The 18,657-nt window shown below is 37.7% G+C and overlaps 1 protein-coding gene across 1 annotated transcript in view; it reads left to right on the forward strand.

Moving 5' to 3' along the window:
• The window catches only part of csmd3b (CUB and Sushi multiple domains 3b), a gene marked incomplete at both ends in the record, with an annotated part of 385,522 nt that overhangs the window by 322,253 nt on the left and 44,612 nt on the right, over nt 1–18,657 (forward strand). Inside the window, 13 exons of the mRNA XM_079258329.1 lie at nt 4,935–5,048; nt 5,163–5,258; nt 5,602–5,805; nt 5,989–6,113; nt 6,610–6,706; nt 9,126–9,230; nt 9,318–9,436; nt 9,930–9,999; nt 10,463–10,579; nt 10,792–11,001; nt 12,383–12,571; nt 13,242–13,419; nt 17,955–18,100. Coding sequence (XP_079114455.1) covers nt 4,935–5,048; nt 5,163–5,258; nt 5,602–5,805; nt 5,989–6,113; nt 6,610–6,706; nt 9,126–9,230; nt 9,318–9,436; nt 9,930–9,999; nt 10,463–10,579; nt 10,792–11,001; nt 12,383–12,571; nt 13,242–13,419; nt 17,955–18,100 — 1,770 coding nt within the window. The remainder of the gene's footprint in view (nt 1–4,934; nt 5,049–5,162; nt 5,259–5,601; nt 5,806–5,988; nt 6,114–6,609; nt 6,707–9,125; nt 9,231–9,317; nt 9,437–9,929; nt 10,000–10,462; nt 10,580–10,791; nt 11,002–12,382; nt 12,572–13,241; nt 13,420–17,954; nt 18,101–18,657) is intronic.

An 18,657-nucleotide genomic window follows, 5' to 3' on the forward strand; every position in this document is an offset into this window, starting at 1 on the left:
GCCTTAAAACTAAAAAATAGGCATAAATCAAGCTAATTGGCTGTCATCGTCATAATCATAACAAAACTTTGTGTTCTCTTTGTACAAATATTTCCTTTTCGAGATTTTCTTAACACCACTTCACAAGTTAGTGGCTCCAACTTTAACAGTCAGTAATTGTTAATTCTGACATCCAGTTATGCCCTGATGTGTTGGTCAAACAGAGCACTATTTACCAGGGCTGAATAATTAATCGGATTTTGATTGTGATCAGATTTTGGTGGCCATAATTAAATAAACCTGATTGTCAACGATATTTACGCTCAAAACGCAGCTCTGCTGCATGCGTCTGATCACTCAGGTTCTCAACCAGTAGTCTGCCAACCACCAGGGGGCGAACATGTGGTTAAGGCTTTATTAAGCTGACTAAAGACCAAGCGCGCACATCTTTTACCGGCAGCCAATTAAGTATCGTAGGATTGGTTGGACTTTTGAGGTGGGCGTGGTTAACATGGAAAAGGATGAAACAGTGAGATGCCACTTCCGCATTTTTCCTGTTGCAGGTAAAAACAGATTTTGTTTAAACGGCTGATCGAGGTGGTAAAAATACGAACATTTTTACAACATGTGGCATTAAAATACATAAACCCCGCCGCGTGCACGACCCACAATATTACAATACTGATAAAAAAAAAAATCAGTGATTATTATTTTTGTCATAATCATGCAGCTCTGCTATTTACTGAGACATTTTTATATTTACCCTTTTGGGATATTAGCCTACACACATTTTGACGAGGTTGAGCTAACATTTGGCCAGCTTATGTTTCATATTAGGAAATAGTCTGACCATCCTAAATGTCTCACACAACACAGGGAAGCTCTCGTTTTCATGTAAAATAATTAAATGATAATTTATGCTTATTTTTATTCATTTTGTATCTCACAGCAAACTAAAGGATTTGGGCTCAAGGTTGCTATAGCTATGTCGTTAAAACTGCTTAATGATCAGCGATGTTTAAATCGCCCCACTGGGCTTGTTATTAAATAGCTGATAATGTTTCACCCTTTATGCAAATAGCTCCTGCCGCTGAAACACCAGGTGGGGGAAACCCTCGCCAAATATCTCTTTTGGAGATGCTATACCTTGTGTTAGATGATGGCATGGCTGAGGACACCCACTCAGGCAGCTCATTGGAAGGCATGGCAGCTCCATGGGGATCGATGTCCAGGTTTTCTCAGTCTGATGTCAAGAGCTTGAGAAGCCTTTTAAATAGAACACTGAAACATTTTCAATCATCTGATAACACGTCTGGTGGATTGATTCAAACTTTGCTGGACAGTTTAAAACCCAGATGACTGCCTTGCTCTCCTGGGTGTATGTGAGTGGAGTGTAGAGGCATCAATGAGCCATGTGGTAAACACGGTGAGGGACAACACTGCTGTGATCACTTCTCCCCGTGGGTGTTAGAATGTAAATACTGTTAGCCATGCTTTGTTGTCTCGGTGTGAGGGAGAAATTCACCAGTGACATCAACCTTTTTAGTGCATCCAGTTATACGTTACACATTTATGTGAATATTGGTGTATATTTGTCCTCCTGTTAGAAATGTGTGCTGTTGAATATTTTCAGCTGTGAACTCCTACACACACAGTATTCATTTATTTAAGTACCAATGCACATGGTGAACACTTTTTTTTAAAAAGTTTAACCAGACGCTCAGATTCTTGACACGATTCTCTATATCTACACTGCATGAAAATGCACCCCACATAAACCATGGATAACTTTAAGTCCCACTCCAGCAGTTATAATCCCCTGAAAACTCAACTCAGAATTTGACTTTTCAAAGGTTTGTCTGTTTAAAAATAAAAAATCCTCTTTTGGATAGCTTATAACCAGCCTGATTTAGAAAGCTGCACATACTGAGTACAGTGTACGCTACCTATAGGCAACTTACAGATTTATAAAAACAAAACTTGGCAGGAGCCTATCTGAACCTCCACATGACCCTACAATACACACAGACTCTGGAGAAACAGGGAACTGACACTAAAAGCATAAGAACAAAACCACAGAGATAATGTGGAATGTCAGACATTTATGCTCAACCAGATATTACCTTTTACATAATTTCTCATATATTTAATTCATTTGTAAAAATGAATAAAGAGGCATATTTGATACTTCTACTCCTGGCAGAGTATGCATCCATACACACTAAAATATGTATTTAAAACAGGAACAAAGTTGTTCATTATACTACAGGAGTCACAATAATACGCCATACCAATATTTGTCTAGCGTCTAGCTTCCATTTATCTACGTCATTCCATAGTGTTTGTGCAGCTTACATCTGGTAGTGACGCATGTTGGCGAGTGACGGCGACTGCAAGCTCAGCCAATGGCTATAGAGGCCAGCGACCCCTCGCTTAGCCATGTCGAGCAGCTGCTAGCCCACCACTGTTTCATCTCTGTAGTTTGTATTGGTCTTTCATGTTATCATTTTAGCACAGCTCATTTGACATGGTTATGCAAATAGTCAGAACTGGTTCCTCCAATCTGCAATGTGGAACATAAGGAGTTTACGACCTCTCCTTTCTAAAACTGTGGTGCCTGCAAGTCAAAAACAGAAATCCCTCAATGTTATACTTACTTACTTGGCTCATGATAAGTTATATAATACATAAGACATGGGAATGGGCATGTTAACAAGGTTAAATATTTGTTTTGTTTGTTGCAGCTTTTTTTTTTTTTTTTTTGCTAAAAAAAAATAAAAAGCTGTTACCTGTTCAGTTACCTTATCAACTGAAACTCTTTATTATTTAGTCCATAGTCCGATTACTATTCAGTTCAGGAGGTATGATTAAATACCAACTGAAAATCCCCTTTTTTTTATTTCTACTTGGAATTGCTTGTCATTAATTTGAAATAAAATAAATTTTGCATGAAAGCAAAGAGGAGGTTTCTGGCTTTAAAATAAATCTGCTGAGGGAAACAGCCTTGTTCAAAGTGGCCACTGACCTTCTTAAAGCCATATATCCTTGGCAATATTCAGGTTTAATCCTTTACAACTCAGCCCATGGGGCCAACGTGCGTGGGTGGAAGAGATGGAGAGGTGATATATGTGCATATGTGTGTGTAGTCAGAGGGACAAACCCTCACATGAATGCAGTATTATAAGGTACTTTTTGTTTATTACTATATTGTGTTGACAGTCCAAAAGATTTGCAAGATTTTATTTTCAAAACAATTCATTTATTTTTTTATTTAGCTCTTAAAATTATGGGCTTTTTTTCCTTACTTTTCCTTTCTTTTTATTTATTTTTTTGCTATTTTTGGTACATCTACTTAAGTTATAAATGCTTGTAGAACTAAACCTTTTTAAGCACTGTCAAAATGCAAACATATAATAATAAACATATAATATAATTATAATTGTATAATTGTCACAGTTATAGTTCGTGTGTTTATATAGTACCATAAAGGCCAAACAAACAAACAAAACATGTTTTATTACTAATAGTACTTCTAAAATGAATACACAGATCAACAGTGACCAGAGTTTTTCTCATTTGCATATCAATCTCTGAAGGCTTTGCTTTCAGGAGACAAAATGGCACTGAAACAAAAGGAAACTATTTACATATATACACTTTTCCCTCCAGCTGTTTTTTTTTTTTTTTTTTTTTTTTTTTTTACTAATTACAACATTTTTTGCTATGTATCTATAATCCTCACAAAACCAGCTGTAACTTGTTTTTTGTTGCCACTGTTTGTATAAAATTTCATCTTGGCTTTTATGGAGGACCATTATTTTTTTTTTCTTTCAGATATATAGCTTTCTTGTCACTTGGTACCTACAAAGTACATTTGTCCACCAAACATAAGAATAGAACAGTCTTTGGTTAAAAATGAGCAATTACACTATTTTTCACCTTCCAACCTATGTGTTCCATTGTGGCCAAAAAATGTTTAGAGCTTAATAAAGAAAGTGGATGTGATCACATATTTTTTTTAATTATTATTTTTTATTTTGAACTAAAAAAAAACAAACTTTAAAACAGAACAAATAGTTATTACAACAAACAAAACAAGCTTAGAAAAGGGTTTTGGAAGAATTTGAACACTTATCTGGTCCAAAACCCCCTTATCCTATAATATCCTATACATTATAGGGTATTATTATACAGGATCTCTGAAAAGTAATCAACGTTATATTACATTACAATGAAACCTAAACAATAAATAGTGGTAATACACACAATAAACTTTTAATTATCTCATCTTTTTATCATTTGGTTAAATGAACGTTTTAAATGAAAATTAGTTAGCAACAAGCCACACACAAATTACTGCGAATGCCATGAAATGATGAACTCAGATGTAAAGTAAGCTGCTTCTTTGTGACGAACCAAGGAAGGAAAATGTAGTGGTTAAATTTTTTACTTTTTTTTTGTTTGTTTTTTGAACAACAGCGACATTTTCTGGACCAATGTGGATAAGTTATGCAGTGAAATCAATCTGACCTTCAATTCAGTTTTCCTGCTTTTTACATGTTAAAAAGGCAAAAAAGAAATCTTCCCACACAGCCATATGTTTCTAAATATAAGTATGTTTTTGCTCACATTAGCATTTCACACTTGCTGACAACACTGATATTCTATAACCAATAGATGGGTGAGTGAGGAGGGAGGAGGTCTGACGAGTGCATGATGAAGATAAGGTGATGTTTGGACTATTAAGTACGCTGATATGTAATTTTGTGCCAGTAGTTTGCTTCAAATAGAAGTTGACACTGAAGCTTAATAATATTTAAATTAGCTATTACAGGTTAATTTTATCATTGGAAGGTCAGACTCAGACTGCGGCGGGGAATAATAATTTGCCCCCATTCGGTCGTGGTTCACTCGTCTCTTTTCTTTCTGTTTTTCTCCCTTCTTTTTATCTGCAGTTCTCTTTGGTCAGTTTGTGATGTTCCAGACATCTCTAAATGATGTGGTGGAAATCTATGATGGACCAACCCAACAGAACACGCTACTCTCTTCTCTGTCTGGTTCCCACTCTGGTAAGGATGGATGTTTGGATTCCAATCAGAGAAATAAATACACACACAAACTAAGCCAGAGCTATATATGTCTGATTTAATCTGTTTTTGATTCTTTACTCCTTCACTGTCCAGGTGAATCTCTCCCTCTGAGTTCAGGAAACCAGATTACGATAAAGTTTACCACAGTTGGACCAGAAACTGCGAAAGGATTTCATTTCGTCTACCAAGGTTATATCTTTTTTTTTTTTTATAAAAAAACACTGGTTTTATAGCTTAGCTACATCAATATACCCTGCACCAGTCAAAACAAATTGTTGGCTCTGAAAGAGCTTAAGATTTTCCAAAACTGGATTGTACACATCACCTTCAAATCGATTCACCTTATAAAACTATTGTAAATTTTATGAAAGTTTCCACCTTATTTACACTGTGAAATTGATCTCTTACAATCACTTCACCAGAAATGTCACATTGAGTTTCAATACATTATTTTCAGCCATCCACAAGCAGCGATGGCAGCAGATTTTGAATCCTCGCTTTTATTGATTTCGGTGTTTTCCTCTCATCTCAGCTGTACCTCGAACCAGTTCCACCCAGTGCAGTTCAGTTCCGGAGCCACGCTTCGGGAAACGTCTCGGAAATGACTTTGCAGTTGGCTCTTTGGTGCAGTTTGAGTGTAACCCTGGTTACGTGCTGCATGGTTCTACCTCCATTCGTTGTGAGAGTGTTCCGGACAACCTGGCACAATGGAATGACACCCTGCCAACGTGCATAGGTATGATGCATGTGAAAGCCGAGCGAAGTTGTGCTGAAAAGCAGCAATGTTCAAGCACTGTAGTCCTTCTCTGCAGTGGGGAAGACTGGCACAGACATGTAGACAAAGTGTTGTTTTAACCTCCGCTTTTCTCTGTTTTCTCCTCTCTTTTGCTCAATGTGCTTACTCCCACCTCCCTCCCAGTTCCCTGTGGGGGTGTATTGACCTCTCGCCGTGGGACCATTCTGTCGCCCGGTTACCCAGAGCCATATGACAACAACCAGAACTGTGTGTGGAAGGTCTCCGTTCCAGAAGGCGCTGGAATACAGGTTGTTACTGTCACACGCTGCTTCCCAGTTGACCTATGTATCATTGGCTTAAAAGCTGAGCAGGCAGGATCCCAGTGAAGATAAGATATTATTAGTAGGATGAATGGATGGATGGTTTCTGAGAGAAGGGCCATCAGAGATAACTAGATAGGATCTAATCATGAAAGATAAGGGCTGATTGCGTGTAAGCTAAACTGCTCTCACGGACAAACACAAAGGCAAAGATGCCTCTTACACAAAGTGGAGTTGTGAATATTTGACGGACACCTCACAGCATTTAGTTTTTCGTCCTGTTTTACACAACAGCACATGATTGTTTTCACACTCTGAAGTGATGATTAATGTGTATAATTAGTATCTAAACTGAGAAATATTCAGTTTCAGAAATTTGTTCAGTTGAAGTCAAACAGCAGTTGAGGTCATTGCACAAAGTCCAAGCTAATGATAACAATTTGTTGTCTTTCCCATCTTTTGCTTCTCTTGTTTGTCTATCCAGATACAAGTAGTAAGTTTTGCCACTGAGCACAACTGGGATTCATTGGATTTTTATGATGGTGCTGATAACCATGCTCCAAGACTGGGCAGCTACTCTGGTAAACAAAAAAAATGTTTTGTTTTGTTTTTTTCCTTGTGTCTTACATATTTGCCACTGTTGGCAGCTGACATGTAGTTTCAGTGAGAAATGATAACATGCCCCCTTTGGAACTGAAATATGAGCTTTACTAAAGCTATTAAATAGGGAAGAAAAAAAAAAAAAGAGAGAGCAAGAAAGCAATCAAGGGATGATAAAACGGGTTAGTGTTGGCTTTAGGTTGTATATCTGAAGTCTCTTTTTGAGTCAGAGCCCCCTTCAAAGGCTTTTTACCCAACATAACAAAGCAGAAAAGACATTAGAAAAAAGAAAGATGCTGGAAAAACATCACAGGTTGTCCCGGTGATGTGAGCGACAACAGCTGTTGGCTTTGTAGCTATTTCCAGTCAGAGCGCGGTGAGAGCTAAACTGGTTGCGTTCTGAGTCTCCCTGCAGAAGCTGAGAGGAACAACCGCTTGTTTATCTGTGATTCCTTGAAAGACAAATGATAAATTTATCACATAACTAACTGATCCTCTTAGAGGCTAATTCTTTTCTAAAAAAAAAAAAGGTATTAAGTACCCTGGAAGATGATCTGTGCACCACAGGGATTATTGCTTTTACCCTTTTTAATATTTCTACATGGAAACCTTGATGAAAATGTCTGTGAGACTGTATTTTGTTCATACAGTCAATATATAGTATGTTCAGTCCTTACCTTGAAATACTGCAAAAAAAACAATCCCATTTAACAAAAGAATTTTTATCTGAAATAAGGCCCAACTGTGCATTTTTGTTTGGCCCTAACTTGACTTGTGACGTCAACTAAATATGATTTCAGCTGTCAAAACTGGGCCGCATGACCACCACATCTGGCCCACAAGGAAGTTGCCAAAAGGCCTGCTTCCCATATTGGGACCAATTCTGGCCTGCAAAATACTTGCTGTAATCTGCATCCAGACCAACAACTGGCATCTGGAGCACATGTCAACCACAGAAGAGTTGCCATAATCCAAGCCAGGGTGGCAACTGACATCTCTGTATAACAGTTGTTGTATGTGAATGGGAATCACGTGTCCAAAAAAAAGTCATTAGTGATATCAGCTTAGATATTATGAATATATACTGTATATTTATCTATTACACAACCATTGACTTTAATGCCTATTTTTCACTCAAATGTAAAGAAGAAAAAAAAAACATACCACACTTTTCCTTTCATCCCTGCCTGCAGGAACAAAAACAGTACTTGACAGACTACCAAGAACAGTCTTGTACATTAATGTGCCATTAGTTTAGCTCGCCTGAATGTCCACATTGACTGCACTGGAAGTGCTTCTGCTCCGCTGCTTTACCAACTCATTTTCGCCCCTCTTCTGGGATAGTAACAATGCTTTTAAGGAAGCAGCGGCGTCTGGGTATCTCCTAGTTGTGTTAAATAATCTATAGGAAGGCTCTGCAGGCAGACATCTCTGTGACAAACCGGAGAAGAGATCATGTGGTGATAAATGAAATGACAGGAAAAGGATTCTGTTTCCATGTAACAATCATTAATGAGTAAATTCATGCGGGGTGGGGGGGGTGGGGGGGGGGATCATTGAGGTTAATTACAGCTCTTGATTAATACTAACATATATCCCCAAATAGCAGATATTGTTAAATCAATGCAGTTAATTATTAATCATTGTTCATGACAATAATGAATTAGATTTCCTCTAGGATGTGAAACGGGGCTGTGCGGGGGGGGCTGCAGATGCTTCGAAATCCTGCTTATGAATTCCCATCACAACTGCAACCAATAACATTTACTGACCTACTTCAGTGTTCATTCATTTAGAGGAATCACTCAACTTTGATATGTTTTGAGACAAAAAAAAAAAAAAATGCTGCGTTTGTCAAATTAAGACTGTTTTTTTTATTTTTCACGTATTAAGACTAAGATTATGTTAGTATATTATTCATGTAAATATCCCCTTACACATTTCCATATATATCTACATATATATATAATTTTCTTTTTTTTTTTTTATTTTACTTTTTTTTTGTCTTTTTCTGTTCGTTTTTTTTTATTTATATTATTACTCTTGTCAATTTCATCTTGTTTCACAGGCAGCTGTTTTCTTCCCTTTTTAATGGGAGGGCATGAATACATTTGAAGATGACTGTTTATATAATACTCTATACTTTCCTTTGCCACTTTAAGTAGGTCAAACCAACATTTGAAAAGTGATTTCAAATGAACTAGAAGCTTCAAATAAAAGTAATTCCCTTCTCTCTAGTTTAAGAACTATTCACTAAGAAAAAAAAAAGTACGTTTAGGAGGTCTTTGTTGTTTACTGTGCTTCTTATAAATAAGATCATTTGCTTTCAGCCTTGGTTTGAAGAAAATAATGAAAAAAAAATCCTTTCATTCATTCCATCCTCTCTTTCATTGCTCTCAGGCACAACTATCCCCCCTCTCCTGAACAGTACATCTAACAACCTCTATCTCAGCTTCAGCTCTGATATTAGTGTGTCAGCTGCTGGATTTCACCTGGAATATACAGGTAAGACTTTAGATAGCTTTATCAGACGCTAATAAAATGCAGAGCATTTGTAATTTTATTTTTTTTATATTTAATTTTTATCTTCAGCCATCGGTCTGGAGTCATGTCCAGAGCCTCAAACTCCAAACTATGGAATTAGACATGGAGACAGATTCATGGTGGGGGATGTTGTACAGTTTTCCTGTGAACAAGGATACTCTCTTCAGGTAAAAGTTCTACCTGCATTGCATTGCAGATATCGTATGCCAGACACACAACATACACACATTCAGTGCAGATTCATTTGAATCCACTGCCAGATTTATATGTGGAATCTCTTGTTTTCTAATGTGCCATATTTATTTATTTTGTCCTCCTGCTGCACAAGCAAAAACTAATTGAATCGAAAGGGAAAGCCATTCTTGCTGATTTTTTTTTTTTTTTTTTTTTTTTTTTTTACTAACAATTTATGTCAGCTATGGTTTGCACTGCTCCTGAGTAAAATATGTATCTGATGTGGTATGTTTGGTTTATAGTACATTTGGGGTGATGCTTTCCTTGCCACTAATTTGATGTAAACACCCAGATATACACATTTCCTAACATTAGAATACATGATTGTTGAGCAACCTACATTTTTAAACTAAAGCACTTAAAACTTATCTGAGTTTGTTTATCTTATGTTGTCTGATTATAAACCAGTTGCCTGTCCACTTCCAGGGTAATGCACATATCACCTGCATGCCCGGACCTGTCAGAAGATGGAACTACCCTGTACCACTCTGCCTTGGTGGGTCCTATGCATCTCTTCATCTATGCACGCAGCAATTCCACTCATGCATTCAAGCGTGCTGGTGCCGAAAAACACGCAAAACTACAGCGTGGCAGAAATTATGCAAGCTGTTGCCACGGCTGTTTCCCTGACGCCCTGAAAATAAGCTGTTTGATCAATTTACTGTTCTGTGATGAGATGATTACATAGTATTCTGCGCCGAGCATTATTAGGCTGTTAAACTGATGCAAAGTCAGACTCAGCTGCAGACATGCAGAATATATAAACACATGAGTCTGCAATGAGGGAAAGTAGAAGTCGCAAGAAGATGCAAGCTCATCATGCATTTGTTTAACAGCTGAAATTTCATTTAAAATTATGCATCTATCTATCTGTCTATCTGTCTGTCTGTCTCTTTTTCTTCTTTTAAGAAGAAAAACGATTTCTTATATTTTATATTTGTGTGCATTTCTGTGTTCAGCTCAATGCGGTGGGTCCATGACCGTTGTGAGTGGAGTGATTTTAAGTCCTGGTTACCCAGGCAACTATCCCAGTGGATTAGACTGCACGTGGACAGTCAACCTACCTGTTGGCTTTGGTAAGTAAAAATAGTCATGTTCTCCTTCCATTTGCTTTTGCATCAGTTTTATGTCTTCTTTACTGACTTGTTTGATCAGTTAGTGTTTGTATCTTTTCTCCTTGTTATTTTTTGAAGGCTATTTTTGCACATGATGTTCCACTTGTCAGTCTCACTCTCGCTTGTAACGCCTGCATGTTTTTGGTCACAGTTTATGTTGTTTCCCCACACAGGGATTCATCTCGAGTTTTTGAACTTCTCCACTGAAGCGATCCACGATTACTTAGAGATCCGAAGTGGAACACTGGAGACGGGCTCAGTGATTGACCGGTTCAGCGGCCCAATCATTCCTAAACCTCTGTTCAGCACCACCCATCAAACCAGCTTTTTTTTCCACAGCGACTATTCACAAAACAAACCAGGGTTCCACATCACGTATCAAGGTAAATGTTGTTTCTGCAGTTTTCCCTCCAACGTGTTGTTGACTGTGATCCTTCCCTGAGCAAAGAAAACAAAAAAGCCGGCATCTGACTGTGCTGCTTGTTTTTAGCAGAAAAAAAGCAACTGTTGCTTAAACAACTGTGTGATTTCACTCCTCTGGGAGCTTTTACCAACCAAATTATAATAAAAGGGAACACTTTTTAGTCAAAATGCAGCTCAAACATATTAGAAGGGGTATGCAGCTTCTCATTAGGATGCATTTCAGATGATTTTTAAATTCATGCTATCAGCGACTGAAATGTAATTTTTATTTAGACAAATCTTTTAGGCATCCAATATTTATTCAGCCCAATTCTATGCTTATGAAAATTACATTGGCTGATGAATAATATGCTTTTTTTTCCTTTTAACAGCAGCGCCACTAAAGGGTTTTAAAAATGGGACCACTCTTATTATTCTCAGTCTTTTTTCCAGAGAAAAGAAAAGTAATTTCTCAGTGAGAAAACTCCTTCACATTTCTAACACTGATCAGAAAAGTTACCTTGACAAGTTAAATGAGAAGTGAAAGACGGTTACAAGCTGTTTTCACTGCATGATTCCTGTTTACATCCAAAGTGTGAAATTGTGCCTCTGTTGTTCTCTGCTTTTCTGGAGAATGATGTATTTCACTGTTACAAGTTTTTTTTTCTTTTTTCTTTTTTTCTAAAACAATCTAAAAGTCATTTTTATTGGTCTTAATTGGTCATAAATAACTTTGTATGCACACATTAGGATGATCCATATCAGTCAAGAGTGAGTGTTGTGAATTCCTGCTTCTGTGGCAACAGATGGAGTTATTTTACATTTAAGAGATGAGAAAATAAACTTTACATTTTACAAACACCTGTTGAGAGAAATGCTATGTTAGACATCTTTGTTTAGTTAGTGATTACCACTTGAATGCTGATTGGCTGTTAGCTTTTAGTATTTAAAAGTGTATCAGCCTAATATATATATATATATATATATATATATATATATATAAAAACAGCTTTCAGCACTTCATGTCAACACCTGTGTCCAACAGGACTCACAGCAGTCCACTTCCACCTTCCTATTATGTCCTCCACTGTTTGATTATTTCCTGCTTGTGTTGTTCTCACTCTCATATGCAAGTCACTTTGAATTAAAGTGTCGGCTAAATGACTGCAGAATAGAAAATTAGGATGTATGTTCCTATATAACAAGTAGATTTAATGCACTTGCTGACTATTTGTTATTTAAGGTAAAACAGAGAAAAAAAGGATATTCTTACATTCAGTCTTTTTGCTTTCAGGAAAGAAATTCATGTCTTCATTAAATCTTCATTGCAGCTGTTTTTCTACTTGTTTGCTCTGTTTTCAGCCTACCAGCTCCAGAGTTGCCCAGACCCTCGGCCTTTTCGGAACGGCATCGTAATTGGCACAGACTTCAGCGTCGGGATGACAGTATCCTTCGAATGTCTGCCAGGATACTCTTTGATTGGTGAAGCTTCGCTCACATGTTTACATGGAATCAGCAGGAACTGGAACCACCCTCTGCCACGCTGTGAAGGTAATGGATTATACAAGCCATACAAGTGTCCGTGTCTCTGCTGCAGCTCTGTTCTTTGGTCCGAGAGGTTTCATACTGGCGTTTTTCACCTAAGAGACCAGTGTGGTGTTGTGACGGGAATGCAATCACGCTAACTTTCTCAGTGCTGCTTGTATCTCAATCACTAAACAAATGTTTCTCCGGGCTGCAGAGATACAATACAGGACAGTGACGCCTGAAACTGAACTGGTTCTCACCAACACATCTCTAATTTCAAACGTTGGATGTTTTTTCATGACATGAGAAAGGATCTAATTGGAGAAACTGAGTCACATTTCATAGTTTAACTTACAAGAGATTCTCCAAATAGGATTATATCATTAAAAGACTGTTTTATGATCATTAAGTGCACATCAGATTAATTATTTGCCCACCTCAGCATAAAATAACTGTATATTGATAGTGTTGTATCTCTCAGCGGTGGTAACATCATATTGCCGTGAAACACCCGCTGAACACCTGAACCATAAAACTGACACAAAATTCTAATTGCAGTTTAATAAAGGATTAAATTAGTCTGTGGTCCTTACATGACTCTTAAAGACATTTTATCTCTCAGTGAATGAGACAATGGTGATACTAATAATCTGGTAATTTTTTAAAATGGAAATTCTGTTCATTTATCCACCAGCCCTGTGTGGAGGCAACATCACTTCCTTAAATGGAACCATTTACTCTCCTGGCCACCCTGAGGAATACCCAAACTTCCAGGACTGTGTGTGGAGTGTTCGTGTTCCTCCTGGTCATGGAATATATATCAACTTTACTGTTCTTAGCACTGAGCCCATATATGACTACATTACTGTCTGGTAGGTACTGTTTGTCTTCAGTGTATTATTTATGTGTATATTTGTCCTACTTGTTGACTCAATGTGGCATTCTTTATATTTATGTCCTTCGTTGTTCTTTCTGCTTCATTATAATTTGTTTAGGAAAACATGGTATGAATATGTGGCTGAAATACACTTTGATTTGTACCCTCTATTGTGAAAAAAAAAGGATATTGTGCTCCTTAACATTCAAGCTACTAATTGGCTCAATTCCTGCAAAGGTTGCTATGACTACAGACATCTTTCCTTAAATATCATGTTTCTTGACACGCCACCCCCCTTTGACGTGAGCTGTGTTTTCTATGTACCTCCCATTATCTCAAAAGCTCAGTTTGTCCTGTAAGTAATACACAATACATCTTTCTCTTCCTACCGGCTCCATCTTTACTTTCCTCTTCATTATTCTTCTTGAGGAGGGCGAACATTGGCAACAGCAGACATTTTGTCAATGTGGGTGTTTAAATGCTGCTCTTATACCATGAAGCGTAGTTATCTGCAGGTACAAGATGGCAGGAGAACCATAAATAGACTGTTAGGTCTATTTCTACAGCTGCCATGTCGCTCCCCCTTTTCTATAGACCCTTCTCTAAATCCTATTTTCTATAAATGGACAACAGGGTGCAACGTCCCACCCCCCCACCACAAACCGTGGAAGTGTCAATGCAAGACTAAACAGGGATCTTACAACAGCAGCAGGATGAAACATTTCTAGCTGATTCATTATCCTGCAAATGTTTTAATTTTAGACACCCTCAAGAGCAAAAATCTGTCTTGTTCTGTTAGCCTTGATCATCTAAGCAGTTTGCATCTTGTACATTACTTTTTAAGTAATCAGGAAACAGTTCAATCTTTAAATCATTTCTTAAGTATTTTTAAAAGGAAGCTAAAGTTGCTTCTAAGTTTTGGGAAACTTGGGTTGTAATTTATGTAAAATATGTCACTCTCTTTAATAAGAAACTTTCAAGGCTTTTTCACACAAAATGCCCCACCTTATTTATCAGGATCTATTTATTCCCTATAGCAACAATTAGACTCTTTCAATATGTTTGTTTTTAAATGATTTCCACAGAACTGTCTACATTAATTATTTCATCACTGACAGAGTAATGAATAGATCAGATATAAAATCTATTCAGAAGATATTAAATCATCGCTGAATTAAATGTCTTAATCTGATTTCTTTTCAACATGTTTGACATTATAGAAACAAAAACTGCTTGTTTTCTTGAGCAACTAGGGAGTGGTTGTTTACGACAAGATCCCTTTTGTGAAGTGATGCAGCCGCAACATTTCAGCCCTTTCGTCCCACGCATAACACCTCAAGACTGATGAACCATGTACCGCCCACCCAGGGGCATCTGCGTGACATCCATGAATTGGTTGCACAGCTTGTTTTCTGACCCCGCAGTCTGTTGGAAAAGAGGGCAAAGAGCTGAACTGGCACAAAGCAAAGACGGCACGAGAACGCGCTACCAACTCACAATTTTAGTCACACAAATCGTAATGTTGGCTCCCTGCAGAGAGCACAGTGTCACTGATAAAGGTGCGATTTTCTCAGCAGTCTTTCCAGTCCGGAGCCAGCTGACCTGACAGTCACTAAGTCTGCTAATTGGTCTCATACTGGGAGACTTACTACAGGATATCATTGCAGGACTTATCAGATTTGTCAGATGCTTCCCTGTATTGTGCATCCGTTCACTGTATAAGTTGACACAGCGTGCTGATAACTGTTAACAACAAAGCAAACGGAGAAACGACTCTCTTAATTACTGACTGTATATCAAAGAAGGGGTGGAATTCTTGTGTAGCCTGACATGAATAATTAGCTCCATCCAAAATCGCAGAACAGCTGGAAATAATCATTTCATTTAGCGCCATCGTGATCCTTTTTAATCACAGGTAATGAGTCGGCTGTTGGTTAATTCCAGTCTGACAGTTGGGGGTGCTGTCATTAGAGATGAAATATGCTCACGGTGTCACGCTGTGAAGCTGACCTGCGACTTCGTAGAAAACTTTCCAAGTGATTTCTGTGGAAATTGTACAACTTTCATGCCAACTCGAGTAAACCCATGTCTACACCAGGAGTCCTTTCTTCGTTTTAACTGACAAGAATTGCATCATTGTTTATCTTGAGCATCTCCGAGGACAGATTAGGAGCTACACATGGAGCCATGTTGTTATCAGAATGTGTTCTTTTCTAAGTAAATCTGGAACAATTTTTTCTTCTATGTAAATGAACTTTGTGACATTAGAGTTCGGACTGTTTAGAGATGGGGTTATATCTAAGCTGGACGAAATCCACCTACAGTACCTCACTGCAGGGGGAGATGGTGGACAAGGATACCTCAACACAGTTCAGGAAGTCTGGTGGACTTGACTGTGGATGCTGGTCGTCTTCTGCAAAGAACACTTAAGTCCATTGTTGGAATACACCAATGCACCAACATATTGGTGATAGCAAGAGCTCCTGAGACAAAGACAACTCAGCGGTTGTTGAGCTTAAACTGAATTGGATAATAAGCATTTTTGAATTTAGCAATTTTTTATTTTTTTATTTGACAACTACATTTATGGTGAAAAAGTTTCAAACTGTGATGCAAAACAAATGTTTAATGATTGCGACTGACCGAATTAGTTCTGTTTTATTTCTGGAAACATATTACATTATCATACTGACATTTTTTTCCACAAACTTTTTATTATGTTCCATCTCAAAATCTTCCAGAATAGAACAAGGATAAAAATATTTAATTAATGGGGAAAAAGCACAAACAAGGAGGAGTGACTCTTAAATATACCACAATATTCAACAGGTCATCATGACAAGATGAGTGTAATGCTTGTGCCTAAAATCTGTTTAATTTTTACAATAACTTAAAACTCCTCCAAGATTAATGTTAACATTAACAACTAGCATTTGGGGTTGCCAGCTCTCCATTCTATGAGACTCTGTTCATTTTTTTTTTTTTTTTTTTTTTAAATAGAAGGACCGATCAGGGAGCATTTAAGGGTAGGTCAGCCCAGTGTTCATACTTTTCCCTGCTTTTTGCTTCTGGTTCCCATAGAGATATAAGTAGTAAATGGTACTGGAGCTTGGGTTGTCACTTGACTGAGCTCTTCAAAAAGCACTTCTGCACTTTTTTCACAATTTTTCAGATGAGTTTGAGAACATAGCCTAGTTCTTTGAAACAAATATTGTCGTTTTCATTCTTTGTATTTTAACATAGGGAATTTTGTAGGATGGGGGAAAAGAAAAACAAAGCCTGTAGCACGACATGTCAACACCTGCATCCAACTGGACTCGCAGCAGTCCACTAGCACCTACCTATGATGTCCTCCACTTTTTGATTTCATGCTTGTGTTGTTCTCACTCTCATATGTAAGTCGTTTTCGAAAAAAGCATCTGCTATAAATGAGAATAGAATAGAATAGAATCATTGTATCCCCTGTAGAATAAGTCATGGTGGAGATACTAAGGGGGTATTTTCCACTGCAATCTTTGTGCAACCAGCCCTGAAGATGTGGCATTTGTTGCTCAGTTGGTGGTCATAAAAACACAAAATAGAACAGTATAATAAGTGTAAGTATCAAGTATCAATCCAGACCTTAAAGAGTTGATGCTTTGTTTTGCATGGAAAAGGAAACATGCCCCCAAAATGCATTAATCGGTGGTGTGTTTTCTAAGCTGTGTGTAGATCACAAAAAAAAACCCTTGCAGTAATGAATGTGGAGTAGAAAGGACAACTAAACCCAGAAAACGTCAGACTTGTTCATACCACAGAGGAATCTTGCTTCATGAAAGAATGATGCATCTGAAAAAGAAGCCAACAGATCTTGTACTAGTGAACGTGGGTTTAAGATACAAACTGGTACAGAGAAACAAGAACTTCAGTTACTCCGAGTACAGAGCCACATGTTAGAGAACATACCACTTATTAAATAATGGATCATTAAAATGCTTTTTCTTGCCGTTCTTCTGTTATCTACAAAGTGTGGTTAACTTTGCCTTTTATCTGTGATTGTGTACAATGTTCACATTAAAAGAAAAAAAGTTCTGCTTCCTGTCAGCACCAAATAACTATCTATATTTACAAGGAAGAAGAACTGTCACGGCCAAGATAACCTGACTTGTGGAGTAGAGTTGAGATATGGCAGCATCCTCCTCCTTTATGCACCTCTCCTGTGTTCCAGCACTTAGTAACAAAATATCAGTCTGCGTGTGCAGTCAATGAAGCAGTTCCTGCTTTCTCCTCCTAAATATAATCAATTCTCCTCCATCTTTAAACTACCTGTGGGAAACCAATTCCTGATCCCAAACAGCCATCAAACTGCTAGACGACTGCAGTAGCTTCTGAGAATTATGCTTTATGTGGACTTTTCTGCCCCATTCTTTAATAACAACAGCTCAGGTCAATTCCTTTAAGGGTTTGTTTTTTTTTTCTAACTGCTTGCTTTGTTTTTGTTACACTTTATTTCAACATTTCAGAAAGTTTTCTGTTTTTCTTTGCCCACAGGGACGGTCCAGATCAGTCATCCCCCCAGATCGGCCAGTTTAGCGGGAACACAGCTTTGGAATCCGTCTACTCTACCTCCAACATAATCCTCATTAAATTCCACTCTGACTTCTCTGGATCTGGCTTCTTTGTCTTGAGTTATCATGGTAAGAAAATGATCGTACACAACCATCACTGAGCCAAGGGAAATAGTATAATGCACAGTAAAATGGATAATGCTCAGCTGCAGATGCCACTCTTATTGACTGCTTTTCTCTGCAGCTACGTTTCTGGGATAAAGTGATGAAATCATTGTGGTGTGATTAGTTGTAGCTGCTATGATGAGACTGAATATTTATTTAAGATGAACAGAGTTTAACCTTGACCTCGTAGAGTTTGTCTGACTATGACTGCTTCTATTGAATAATTATGATTCATGAAAGTTGATCCATCCCTGAAACATTAACTCTGATCAAAGTCTGTGTCAAAAGCCATTTTAACATCATTTCATCACATTAACTGGAGGTTTGTCTTGTGCCTTCATACAGCATACAGTATTTGTGTCCTGCAATTATGAGGATGATGAAAAAAAATTTTGTGCTTGTTTTGAAGCTTGTAAAAACACTATTTCACATGTTTTTTAGGATACTGCACTCCTGTAGATGTACAGTATTTGAATATAAAAGTGCAATTGCTGATGGGGGGGGGGGGGGGGGGGGGGTGT

The sequence above is a fragment of the Telmatherina bonti genome, assembly GCF_933228915.1.
Source record: "Telmatherina bonti genome assembly, chromosome: 19".
Classification (NCBI taxonomy): Eukaryota; Metazoa; Chordata; class Actinopteri; order Atheriniformes; family Telmatherinidae; genus Telmatherina; species Telmatherina bonti.